Source organism: Erythrolamprus reginae, chromosome 2, assembly GCF_031021105.1.
Source record: "Erythrolamprus reginae isolate rEryReg1 chromosome 2, rEryReg1.hap1, whole genome shotgun sequence".
NCBI classification, from domain to species: domain Eukaryota; kingdom Metazoa; phylum Chordata; class Lepidosauria; order Squamata; family Dipsadidae; genus Erythrolamprus; species Erythrolamprus reginae.
The window spans coordinates 174,624,649-174,638,419 of NC_091951.1; the positions used below are offsets into that span (position 1 = coordinate 174,624,649).

At 41.6% G+C, this 13,771-nt stretch overlaps 1 protein-coding gene across 1 annotated transcript in view; it reads right to left on the bottom strand.

Moving 5' to 3' along the window:
* TOM1L1 (target of myb1 like 1 membrane trafficking protein) overlaps positions 1 to 13,771 on the bottom strand; it is a 64,224-nt gene that overhangs the window by 19,251 nt on the left and 31,202 nt on the right. Inside the window, exons 4-7 of the mRNA XM_070740486.1 lie at positions 8,793 to 8,942; positions 5,013 to 5,132; positions 2,549 to 2,641; positions 2,120 to 2,236 (exon numbers count right to left, since the gene is read on the bottom strand). Coding sequence (XP_070596587.1) covers positions 2,120 to 2,236; positions 2,549 to 2,641; positions 5,013 to 5,132; positions 8,793 to 8,942 — 480 coding nt within the window. The remainder of the gene's footprint in view (positions 1 to 2,119; positions 2,237 to 2,548; positions 2,642 to 5,012; positions 5,133 to 8,792; positions 8,943 to 13,771) is intronic.

The following is a 13,771-nucleotide window of genomic DNA, read 5'->3' on the forward strand; positions in this document are numbered from 1 at the left end:
AAAATTTTAATGGATTTAAGCGCCCTTTGAAAACTTGTGAAATAGCGAATCCATGAAAGATGAACCATGAAGTAGTGAGGGATTACTGTACTTCCAGAAAACCACATAAATTTTACCTGCATCTGTACAAGTATAGTCTGAAATGTAGCAGTGTCCTATTTAGTATTAAGATAAGGCAGTTGAGCTAAGCCCTGGCTTAGTCATGTTTGGAGTAGATCTATTTAAATAATTGGGAGGAGTTAGTGTGATTACATTTAAGAAAACTTTCTGGCATTAATATACTGCCATAATGTACATTTCTCCAATTCTTTGCTATTTCTATGGGTCAGAAGCATATGCACAGAAATACACAGCAAACAGTGTATATCACAGTTTGCTGTTTGCTGTGAGGCAGAGGCAGATTCCCCCCACCCTTGTTTTCCTCCCCCAAAACTAAGTTGCATCTTATTCTCCGGTGTGTCTTATACTCAAAAAAATACGGTAGGTGCTATGATTTTTTTTGCCCTCTCCTTCTGACTTTCGTTCACATTCAATTTATTTTGGAGTCGTGTGTTTGGCAGACTGTGTTTTTATTAATAAGAAAAGAGTTAGATGAAAAGATCATACAATCAACATTATGGGGAATTGCTGAGCAATCTCACTTGGAGCATTTCTTATTCATGATTAGTGTTCGGCGAACCCAACGAAGTTTGGGTTCGGCACCCAAATTTTTAAAAAAGTTCGGGTTCGGCACCCGAACCCAAACCCGAACCTTTGCCGAACTTTCGAGTTTGGCGCTCGGGAAAGCGCCCGGAAGTGCTGCCGCTCAGCTGTCATCTTCCGGAATAGTCAGGGCGCTTCCTGGCGCTCTCCCAAATTTGAACCCGAACTTTTGCCAAACGTCCGGGTTCGGCGTTCGGGAGATTGCCGAGAAGCGCCCCGGCTGTTTCTGAAGGTGACAGCTGGGCGGCTGCGCTTCCCAGAACAGCCGGGGAGCTGTCGGCTGATAGGGAGGCGCAAAAGGAGGTGGGGGAATCCCACGAGGGTATTCCAGGGGCGGAGCTTTGATGTCACTGAGATGTCCTTCCTGGAGTCCTCGCTTCAGCCGGCCAGGAAGGACATCTTAATGACGTCAAAGCTCCGCCCTTGGAATCTCCTCGTGGGATTCCCCACCTCCTTTTTCGCTTCCTGACTGGCTGACAGCTCCTGCTCCCCGGTTGTTCTGGGAAGCACCGCCACCCAGCTGTCACCTCCAGAAACAGCCGGGGCGCTTCTCGGCGGTCTCCCGAACGCTGAACCTGGAAGTTCGGCAAAAGTTCAGGTTCAGGAGAGCGTCGGAAGTGCCCCGGCTGTTTCGGAAGGTGACAGCTGGGCGGTGGCGCTTCCTGGCGCTCCCCCAAACCTTTCGCCAAACTTTTGCAAAAATTCGGGTTCGGGTTCGGTATACCGAACCGTGCAAAGTTCAGTACGAACCCGATCTTTGCTGGTTCGGTTTGCGCAACACTACTCATGATATGCTGCCTATATTTTTGCCATCTATTACATTTCTGTATAACATTGGCCCCCAAACTTTCTAGCTTGGTGGTCCTGCCTGGCTCGGTGGGGGGGAAGGTCTATGAGTGGCAGGCACACACACCCTTCAGCAGCACAAATGGAGCTTTGCATGCAAGGGGAGCGTGCTTGCGCTCATGCATGAATCTCCAGTTGTTCTTGCACATGAAGGTACACTTGTGAGTAGAGGGCACTTGAATGGAGGGTGCCCGTGCAAGCATGGGAAGCTCTACTTGCACAAAAGGAGAGTATTTGCACCCGAAGCACCATTCATGTGAATGGAGCTTCATGCGGGAACACAAGTGTCCTCAGTTTGTGCGACCAGAGCTTACATGCTCACAAGTGGAGCTTCGCGCGCACACATGCACTTGGTAGTTACTTGCAACTGGAGCTTCACATATGCACTTGTTCACTTCTCCTGCAGCCAGGTTTCGAACAGGCTGCAGCCTGGTAGTGGGCCGCAGCCCAGGGGTTGAGGACTCCTGCTGCATAATTAATGTGGCTAATGGTAGTGCAAAAAGTATTTACACTTCCAGCACAAAACAGAAACAACAATAACAAAAAAACCAACAACCCTGTGTTATACTACCTGTAGAAGTGCCATGTCATCTGGGTTTTCTGCTCCAGGAACATTTTCTTTCAATATTGCTGACATGACTCTGACATTCATTTTTACCATGTCCAGTTCACTGTAGAGCTTTCCAACCTGTCGAAAATCATAACATTTAATTCAAAATAAATAGAAAGCCTGTAGTTTGTGCTCTTTTTAAAAAAAAAAAAAATCAACATTTATATTAAAACATTTTATTATTGGTTTATAAGGAGAAGAATGTTCTCTTATCTTTTCAAATGGAAAATTTAGCCTCACTTCTCCAGCTAGGTGGGGGTAGTCTGTCCCGCTTATCAATTAACATTTATTGATTAGATAATAAGTGATAAACTATAAACTTACATTCTTGTTCAAATCTGAGAGATGATGAGGTTTAATTTATAAAATATTTGAAGGAACAAACTATACCTGTTCAGGAATCAGTGTTACTATTGCAGCTGAAGAGAGGGGTTTTGAAAGGCACTTCTGGGAGGAATTATAAGATATCCTTGTAGACAAAGGCTGTGGATATAAATAGGTGATTTTCAACATTTAAATGTAGGAAGTACTGTACTTAAAGAGGCCACACTTTTATCCCACATATTTATGTTGGTATCCATATGCAAATACAGTGGTACCTCAAGATACGAACCCCTCGTCTTAGGAACAACTCGTGATACGAACCCGGGGTTCAGCAAAATTTTGCCTCTTCTTACGAACTTTTTTCGAGTTACGAACCTGCGTTCGGAGACAGCTGGGAAGCCGCGCGGCTGTTTTAAAAGGTAACAGCCGGGCGGCGGGGCTTCCCAGAAGCCTCCCGAACGCCGGTTCGTAACTCGAAAAAAGTTCGTAAGAAGAGGCAAAATTTTGCTGAACCCCGGGTTCGGTTCGGGAGGTTCCTGGGAAGCCCCCCAGGCCAGCTGCGACCTTTTAAAACACCCGCGCCGCTTCCCAGCTGTCTCCCGAAGCCGAACGCCGAAGTTCGGCTTTAGCGTTCGGCTTCGGGAGACAGCTACGAAGCGGCGCAGGTGTTTTAAAAGGTCGCAGCCGGCCTGGGGGGCTTGCCAGCACCCCCCCGAACCCCGAACCCAGAAGTTCGGCAAAAGTTCGGGGTTCGGGGGGGTGCTGGCAAGCCCCCCAGGCCGGCTGCGACCTTTTAAAACACCCGCGCCGCTTCGCAGCTGTCTCCCGAAGCCAAACGCCGAAGTTTGGCTTTAGCGTTCGGCTTCGGGAGACAGCTACGAAGCGGCGCGGGTGTTTTAAAAGGTCGCAGCCGGCCTGGGGGGGCTTGCCAGCACCCCCCCGAACCCCGAACCCGGAAGTTCGGCAAAAGTTTGGGGTTCGGGGGGGTGCTGGCAAGCCCCCCAGGCCGGCTGCGACCTTTTAAAACAGCCGGAAAGCCGGTTTTTTGCGGGGGGTTTTTTGGTTGCACGGATTAATTGACTTTACATTGTTTCCTATGGGAAACAATGTTTCGTCTTACGAACTTTTCGTCTTACGAACCTCCTCCTTGCACCAATTAAGTTCGTATCATGAGGTATTACTGTATATTTAGAACTCTTTTAAGCTGTCAATCACACTTTAATTCTTACTTTATCCCTAAATTCAATGGCAAGAGTCTTAATTGAATTTCCCCCCTCACTTATGAGACTTAACATATAGATATGTTATGTTGAAAAATATGAATGAAAAAAGTAGTAATAGTCCAGTTATATAAAGTGAATACTATTCACTAAGGTAGCTTATAGAGTGAGCATACAGGAAGGGTGAGTTAAAATAATGGAATATTTGGTTCAGTGCAAATTGTAATTTGATACCGGGTCGCATTTAATGTGATCCAAAACTTAGTTAATGCACAGCTAGCAAATGCAGAACTGAGACTTGTGCAGGTACAATTGCAGTTTGAGATGGGCAAAATGAGAAAAAAAGGACCCAAATAAAAAAAGATTCCATCAGATAGTACAAAATCAAAAAATGTTCATATTATATTATAGCAACTATCTGATCAGCATGAATGTGGAATGTTTAAATCTATAACAGATTTTTTAAGCTATTGACAACTATTCTATGATTTTCTTAACCATACATTTAAATTAAAAGCATATACAGTACTTTTATTCTTTATTGCAGTGTTTCTCAATCTTAGCAACTGTAAGATGTCTGAACTTCAATTCCCAGAATTCCAGACATCTTAAAGTTGTTGACTTTAAGGTTGAGATACCAAGGTTGAGATACAATGTTTTACTGTTACTATATTATTTCATTAATATACTTATAAACATTATGCTTAAAAGTTTTCATTGCCTACTTTGATCAAGCTGGAACTAATTACCATATTTTCCATGGAAATATCACTTTGAATACTGCAAATTTAAATAAAGCAATCATTTCGGGGGATTTATTAACTAACCAAGATCTACCTATACACCAGTCATGATGAATTCTGGGAAGTAAAATTCCCTGTATTTTTAAGGCATACATTAGAAATAATAATACAATTATTTAAACAGTTTCTGATTTCAAAATATATCTCGTGTTTTCTGTGCAAGTGTTCAGTTTTGTTTACATCTTTGTGGAATTTTGCAAAGCCTTCAGGTTAAGTCAGGCACTTAACTTCCTTTATCCTGAGGAAGAAACCTGGATTACTAGGATTCCGTGGGCAGATTTAACCTCTACATTTCCTGTTTAAGAAATAGTTTTAAACTATTCCTCCTACTCTTACATTTTTTTTTAAAAGCTCAAAGACAGGAACAGATGACTGGTTTCATAAGCAAATGAAATCACTGTACCAAAAACACATTATTGGGTTAATTAACACACCTTCTCTGCACGTGCCAATCTTTGCAACTTGCAGAGCCTGTTTCAAATCAGCAGTTCTCAATGAAGAACTTACCTTAGTGGTTCTCCTGTTGATCTCTGAGGATGGAAATTCAACTCCTTTCTTGAGAAGCTCCAGATAAACCTCCTTGACTTCACTCACATCCACAGCATTCTGAAATCCCTTGGCCCAGGTCTGTTTGTGAAAAAGATTACAGTTCCTGAATCCAATTAACACCTCCCCCCCCCCCCAAAACTGCCATTTTGGGCCAAAAATGTTATGGATAACAGCTGTTTCTTCAAATGACTTTCAGAGGAATGAGGCTGTATCAGAAAGGAACCCGATGCATCAAATTCTCCTCTCCTATCCTGCCAAATCAGTACAATGGGAAGACCAAGATGGAGCAAAGGGATTCCTTGGTATTGCAATAGAACCATTTCAGAAACATTAAGAGATGTCTATGTATTAAAACCAAACCAAAGATTCAGGAAAAAGAAAAATTGAGCAAACTATTTAATTAAGACCTCTCAATTTTCTCAAAATAGATAGTTCAATACAGAACTATTGTCCGCAGCCAATGAGGACTGAGTCTGCCAACTATAAAAGTGGTCCCTTACCATAGGGTACCCCTCTTTTCGAAGAAGGACGAGTCTCAAGGACCCTGACCAGATCCCATGTGGGGAATCTATGCACAACTGGCGGACACAGGTTAGTAGCCCCTTTAAGTGACCTCTCCAGATTCCTAAGAGGTCAGTAAGGGGCGTACATAAGCGCACTAGAGTGCCTTCCGTCCCCTCTCCTATATCTTCTCTCCTATATCCTCTATAACCTTCATTGTGTATTATTGTGTATTGGACAAAATAAATAAATAAAAAATAACATAAATAGATTCTTCTTTTCCCACATAGAGCCAAAGGCCACGTTGTTGCCATTTTCTCCCCCTTACTACATCATTGGAACTGGACTGGGGACGTACTGTGTTGCCTATGCAGAGATGACTGGTGACACTGTAATCAAAATGGCCACCCAGAAAAGTGATACGGGCTTAAATAAAGAGTCATTTGTTCTCTCCCTCTCGTTTGTGAATATACAAAAGTTAAATATACTTATTTGGGGGGCTATAGGTTGGATTATTTCAGGCCACTTCCAGCCCACAGGCTATAAATTGTCAATTCCCTGCTTTTGAAAACACACACAAAAAGACAAGACTTAATTTTAAAAAGGGATTGCCAAAGAGAGAAGGTTATAAAACTACACATTCTGCAAATGTTTTCCTGATTCTTACACTACAGTGTATGTCATCCCATTAAACTGATTTGTAATGCGGAAAGAACTGTAGCCTTCATACAATGCCTCTGTTGAGAGGTAACATGCCATTCCATATCCACAGGCAACAGGGGCAGGACAATAGATTAGATGGAGCCTTCAATCCTTCTTTCGTTCTTCTCAAAGCTGGTGATTCTTATATTCACAAAACCTGTGAATGTTTATTCCTCTATATCAGTGTTTCCCAACCTTTTTTGAGCCGCAGCACATTATTCATATTTTCAAAATCCTGGGGAACATTGAAAGGGGGTGGGGGTGGGGGGCTAAAGAAATGTTTGGACAAAAAAACCTCTCTCTTCCTCCCTTTCGCTCTATTTCTCCCTCTTTCTCTCTTTTCCTTCCTTCCCTACTTTCTCTCTCCATCCCTCTTTCTTTCTTTCTTCCTCCCGTTTTTGCTCTCTTTCTCCCTCCTTCCCCTCTATGTCTTTTTCTCTCCCTTGCTCTCCCTCTCTGTCTCTCTTGCTATCTCTTTCTTGCTTTTTTCTCTTTCTTGCTCTCTCTCTCTCTTTCACGGTCTCTTGCTATATGTCTCTTTCTCTTTGCCTCTCTTGCTATCTCTCTTTCTTTCTTTCTTTCTCTCTCTTTCTCTCTCTCTGTCTCTCTTGCTTTGTCTCTCTTTCTTTCTCTTTCTCTCTCTCTCTGCCTCTCTTGCTAAGTCTCTCTTTTTCTCTTGCTATGTCTCTCTCTCTTTTCTCTGTCTCTGCCTCTCTTGCTATGTCTCTCTTTCTCTCTCTCTTTCTCTATCTCTCTTTCTCTGCCTCTCTTGCTGTCTCTCTTTCTCGCTCTGTCTCTCTTTCTCTGCCTCTCTTGCTGTCTCTCTTTCTCGCTCTGTCTCTCTTTCTCTGCCTCTCTTGCTATGTCTCTTTCTCTCTCTCTCTGCCTCTCTTATATGTCTCTCTTTCTTTCTCTCTCTCTCAGCTGACTGCAAGCGGGAGCCCTGACGGCGGCAGCTGGACGTGCTGCTGGGCGCCGTATATGCCAGGCCCGCAGCGCCAGCATGTACGGCGTCCAGCAGCACGTCCAACCGCCACCGCCAGGGCTCCCGCTTTCAGTCAGCTGAGAGAGAGAGAGAGAGAGAGAGCTCCCTCTCGCCGCCGCCTGGAGCTCCCTCTCACTGCTGCCATCTCCCCGCGACTGCCTGCGGCCGCTGCAGCCCCCCGCCCCCCGCTCCCACCACCAGTGCCCTCCCGCCGGGCCCCAAAGGACACTTGCTGCCGACGCCAGAGAAGCTCCGGCTGGGCGGGGCGCTGCCGGTGCCTCCGTCCTGGGGCTCCCACTCGCAGCTGTCCCTCGGCTCCTGCCTGATGACGCGGTTTCTGGCGCTCTCCTGCTGGGCCCCATAGAAGGAAGGCGAGAAAAAGGCGCGAAGAATGAAGCTCTCCTTCTTCCTGCATTCCTTCTTTGGGGCCCAGCAGGAGAGTGCCGAAAACCGCGGCATCAAGCAGGAGCCAGGGGACAGCTGCGAGCGGGAGCTCCAGGTCGGCACCGGCAGCGCCCCGCCCAGCTGGAGCTTCCATAGAAGCTTTGCAGCACACCTGGCCGTGTCTCGCGGCACACTAGTGTGCCGCGGCACACCGGTTGGGAAACGCTGCTCTATATGATAGGTTAGTTTTCAACATCATGACGGGGAGAGGCATTACTAGCTGTATAAAAAGGACATGCTAATTTTTGATTTTTATCTCATGGAAGCACTGTCACAAAACCATTTCAGTAGATACAGAAGTCATTCTAACTGTTTAGCAACTCTCAGAAATAGTGGTGTCAATCATTCATTAAGGATCAGGGATGACAATATCATTTTATTATTGATGGCTAATAAAGCTGGAAAATTCTGTGAAGGTAAAGCTGACTTTATTTCTTACTTTCACAGATCTTTCCAGCTTTACTAGTTATCTAGAATAAAATGATATTCTCATCTCTGATTCTTAATGGGTGTTTTATACAAGTATTTCTGAGAGTTGGTAAACAGTCGGAATAACTCCTCTACCTATTAAAATGGTTTTGTGAAAGTGTAACTTTTATACCTTAGGTAAGCAAACTGATACTTTGGGATGGTTTGGATCACAACTTTATAACCCATTACTATTGGCTTCTGGAAACTGAAGGTTAAATTGGAACATGAAGGTTTCTTGTTTCTGTTTTGGCCCACTCAGATGATTCAGTATGATCCCATGATAACCAACAGTGAAGAAAATCTCCCACTTTCCCATCAGAAACACTTCATTTATTTGCTGACTGGGAAAATAACTTTTTTTTCTTAAGGGCAGAAAAAATACAGAATGATTGTCCTACAGTTTTTCAGTATGAACAGATAGGGGACATTATAAAGGAATCATTTGAAAACCAGGCCAACAGATTCTCTATTCTTCTCTTCACTTTTGGTTCTCCATACAGAGATTCAAAGAGAAGAAAAGAAAACTGGTTTTCACACACTCCCTTTCCATGTACGATAGCACAGCTGTCATGAAACATTCATTACATTTATTCATCGAGGGAGTGAAAAGGAAATAAGAGTGAAAAAAAGCTTACCATGACAAAGGTCAAAATTTTCTCCTGCAAATCCACTGGTAAATTAAACTTTGGATTCAGCAGCTTTACTAGCCTAGCTTTGCAAAAATCCCGTTTCACTATCAGAGACTGGAAACTTGGACCACAGTTCTTCATACACATCTCAAGGAGCTGCAAACAAATGGGTTTTTGTATCAGTGATATGAACAATTTTATTTACCGGTACTTCCATTTCTGTGGGAGCAGAATGAAGCTCCCTTTGCTTCTATTTCTCCTGCTCCATTTTTCATGGCACCCATGCTATCAGTTATCATCTTGTACTACTCTTGTACTACTGAGTGTTTCTCAGCCGATGATTCTCCTACTGCAGAGTTTCTTAAAATACATTGCCCAGACCAGCAATATTGCCTGAATAACTTGAAATGATTCTACGGACTGTTGCAAGATAAAATTGGGAAAGGGGGGCGGCATCCAAAGTGGCATATGGTTTTTGGATCCATTCAGTCTGGCTAGCCAGATGAGCAGAGTACTTATTTATTTTATTTTATTTATTTATTTATTTATTGGATTTGTATGCCGCCCATCTCTGCAGACTCGGGGCGGCTAACAACAATGATAAAAAACAACATGTAACAATCCAATTTAATAAAACAACTAAAAACCCTTATTATATAAAAAACCCAAACATACACACAAACAAACCATGCATAACTTGTAATGGCCTAGAGGAAGGAATATCTTAACTCCCCCATGCCTGGCGACAAAGGTGGGTCTGGAGTAATTTGCGAAAGACAAGGAGGGTGGGGGCCGTTCTAATCTCTGGGAGGAGTTGATTCCAGAGGGGCGGGGCCACCACAGAGAAGGCTCTTCCCCTGGGGCCTGCCAAACGACATTGTTTGGTCGATGGGACCCGGAGAAGGCAACTCTGTGGGACCTTATCGGCCGCTGGGATTCGTGCAGTAGAAGGCGGTTCCGGATGTATTCTGGCCCAATGCCATGTAGGGCTTTAAAGGTCATTACCAACACTTTGAATTGTGACCGGAAACCGAACGGCAGCCAGTGCAGGCCATGGAGTGTTGAATGAATGCATGAATTAAGAGGGGGCAGCGGCAGATGTCTCCTCAGATGTCTAATATGAAGGAGCTTATGAAAAACAACCACTAGAAGATTATTGAATGACAACTCACAGAAAATATGTGCTTTTAAACTCAGGTGACAGTAATGATCCCCTACCTTTCTCTTCAATACCTCTTCTGGAAAACAGATTTTCAGCTTCCAAAACTAGATGAACAATATATTGATTCTAAGATTTTAATTATCTCATTCCAAATATTGATGAAATATCCTGCCCAACACTAAGATATGTTTTGATTTCGTTCATCTCCTCTTTCCCACCTCCCCTTTTAAAGAAATATGAATATTATTAATTTTTTAAAAAGAAGAAAAAGATATCCTTTCCTTCACACAAAAGCCCTGCTGGATCAATGAAAAGCTCCATCTCACTACCACTGTCTTCTACAAAGACTTCTTGGAATAATATATGGAATAATATATGACTATTTCTTGGAATATATGACTATTTCTCCACAACAAATAATCAGAAACTTCTGAACCTAAAACGGTAGGGAATATTGAGGAAGTATTTTCTGATATGTCTGATCTTCAATGACAATCATTCAATCTGATGTGGGGAGGGTGTATTTTTTTAAAAGAATAAGAAATGTTGACAAGATTCTCCTGGGTAAGTGTTATAACTAGTAACAGATGTAACACAACAGTGGAAGCAATTGTGACAACCTTTATATAGTTTGGAGAGCTAAAATAATGTTGATAGTCACAATTTGTATATGTACAACGGAATAGAGTTTGGCATATAGTAAGGATGACAAGTACAACTACCACGATTACTAAAACAGGGGGGGGAAACCTTCTACAATTCCATCCCCTACACACAATATGACAGGAGACAAAGTGAATGTGAGCATGAATCTGCAAAATATGCAGACCATGTTAACATGGATACAAGAAACAATGTTCAAGATGCAGAAATCTATGGACAGACACTATGACGATATGAGAGGGAATATGGGGGAAGTGAAGGGGGATATAAGAAAGGTAGATGACCGGATAGAAAAATTAAATGAAAGAATAGGAACTATTCAGGAAGTATTAATTAATAATGAAAAGAGAATGGAACAGATGGAGGAAAATCAGAGCAGATAGACCAGAGGCTGGAAGGGACTGAGAACAGATTAAAGATGGTAAATAGGACCTTGAGGAAGCAGTTTCACATCTAGAAATCGAGAAAGCAGCATTTTTCTTAAAGCAGCATTTTTCTAAAACACACAAACAATGTCTGTAGGTACATATTACGTTGATTTAAAAAAACTATAAGAGATGAAATATATAATACTTCAAGGCAGAACCCACTTACTTATAAAGGGAGAGAAATAATCATTCTCAGACAAATTGCTTGGGGAATAAGAGACAAAAGAAGACCATATAATTTTCTGTCCTCACAAAAGGTAAGACAGAAAATAACATTCAGATGGTTAATCCCTGAGGGTCTGTTGATCTCAATGTCAGAAATATTTTTTTAAGAATAACCTCTGTTGATGAGACAAGAGACTTTTATGAGCAGTATATTAAAGGTGAGGAAAAACAAGGGAGTAAAGATGCAGGGGGTGATGGAGAAAGCCTGGAGGAACAAAGCAATAAATTGATAGTACAGGAGAAGAGGGAGAAGAAGACAACAGGCAGATATGAAAGGGAAGGTGCAAGGACAAGTGCTCAGAGAGATTATAGGAAAGGAGACTGAAATGAAATTGCAAAGCGAAAAAAAGAATGAATAGGAAAAAGAAATACATTTTATTTCAATGAACATAAATGGATTGAACTTCCCTATCCAAAAAAAAAGCTATTTAGAAAGTTTAGAAAATACTATTTGGAAAACATACTGGATATCAAAACTGTAAAAAAAATGAAATATCTAGGGCTATGACTATCAGTAAAATGCTGCTCGATAGGAGAAAACAACTATACTAAACTGACTCGGAAAATACTTAAAGATTTGGAGACCTGGGCAAAACTACAATTATCATTATTGGATGAAATAGCGGTAATTAAAATTAATGTTTTACCCAAGATGCTATTTTTATTTCAAATTATTCTAATAAAATTAAGGAAGAATTTTTTTACGGAACTGAACAAAACGGTATTAAAATTTTTATGGTCAAAAAGAAAGGTGTGAATCAAAACTAAATTATTACATGACAATAGAGAGCTGGATTTGCAATTCCTGACTAGGAAATTTATCATCGAGCTGCTGCATTAAATTGGATAAAGGATTGAATCACATTAAAAAATGAAACGGTTTTAACATTAGAAGCATTCAATCTCCAAATTAGCTGGCATGTCTTTATCAGGAAGGGGAGCACAAAACATGCTTATTTTAAATGACATTATATAAGAGGATCCCTATTAGATGTTTGGCTTAAAATCAAGAACGAGCATTACAACAAAAATCCCCAAATGGCTATTGACAGTAGAAGTCTGACTCCCTCTTTTTTCTGGCAACCTTTGAGATATTGGAACACCACAATCATGTCTCCCCTAGTCCTTCTTTTAATTAAACTAGACATACCCAATTCCTGCAACTGTTCTTCATATGTTTTAGCCTTCAGTCCCCTAATCATCTTTGTTGCTCTTCTCTGTAGTCTTTCTAGAGTCTCAACATCATGGCGACCAAAACTGAATGCAGCGTTCCAAGCGTAAGGCTCTCAGACCTTATGGTACCATGCAAATGTCTGTAAATCATGCCAATGATAATAGCAATGGCAATACCAATAGTAGTAATAACTGTAACAGTCACAAATTATAGGGATATTTATAATTACTGGAAGGATTAAGCTGTCTCTAATCATGTAGCGTTTTTTGCACTGCATTCTAGAAGTCTGAGATATGCCAATCCACAAAACCTCTGCCATCTGAACTCCTTTCCCTGTCTGAAAATTAATAGATAAGGTTGAAAGCTGCTGTTAAAGCCGTCTTCTTAGGTAGACTGAATTCTCTGCCCACCAACTATGAATTCAGAAATTTAAAACAACCCCCCCACCCCAATTTTCTGAAATCACGGGTGGGGGTGGGTGGGAGGCACAACTCACTGTTTGACCACCTCTGCATTACAAGACAAAAAAAGTCAAGCCACAATTTCACTGGCTAGATTAGATCATTGTTCATTCATAACAATAAAATGCAGTTACGGTAGTTACAAAAGGAAGCAAAGCTTCTGGTCTCTGGCTATTGATCTCTGCAAGGGCAGAAAAGTAAAGAGCGCACCCACATTGCTACTTTTCGTTAACACTAAATCATACCTTGCAGTATGTCCAAATGAAGCTTTTTTTCATTATCATAGTATAGCCTAAAAAGACTGAAAATGGTGGAAACGCAAGAGTCCTCTAAATAATTGTTCAGTTCAGCAATCAATATACCTGTATCAGAAATCTGTAGCAATAAATATTTCAAGGGAAGGCCAAATTAAGGGCAATTTTGACCACTGACTATGGACATTTTAAAAGCCATTTTCTTGCAAGTTTAGAACAATATAAAACCTAATATCCCCCCAAATAGTTAGCAAACTAGATTTTTAAAAAAGAAATGGTAGGTGAGAGGAAAAATAAGGCAGGCAGGTAGGCAGGCAGGCAGGCTGTCACAGCAAAAGGGACAGCTACCAAAATGTTTTAGCTAGAATTGTGAAAGACATATTAATCAGCTATTTGCTCTTAGATAAATGAAGAAATTAGCAATACTTCCCCCATTATTACACTTCCCTGTACAGACAGTGATGAAAAGTTACTAGATCTTGTATTCCATTAGAATAGTTTAGTCCTCCCATTGTTTTCGATAAACAGCTAGATTGAAAGTGTGAATTAAAAAGACTTTTTTTGACAAAGCATTTGTGAGTAAACTAATGGAAGCTACTTCCATGGTAACAGCTATTT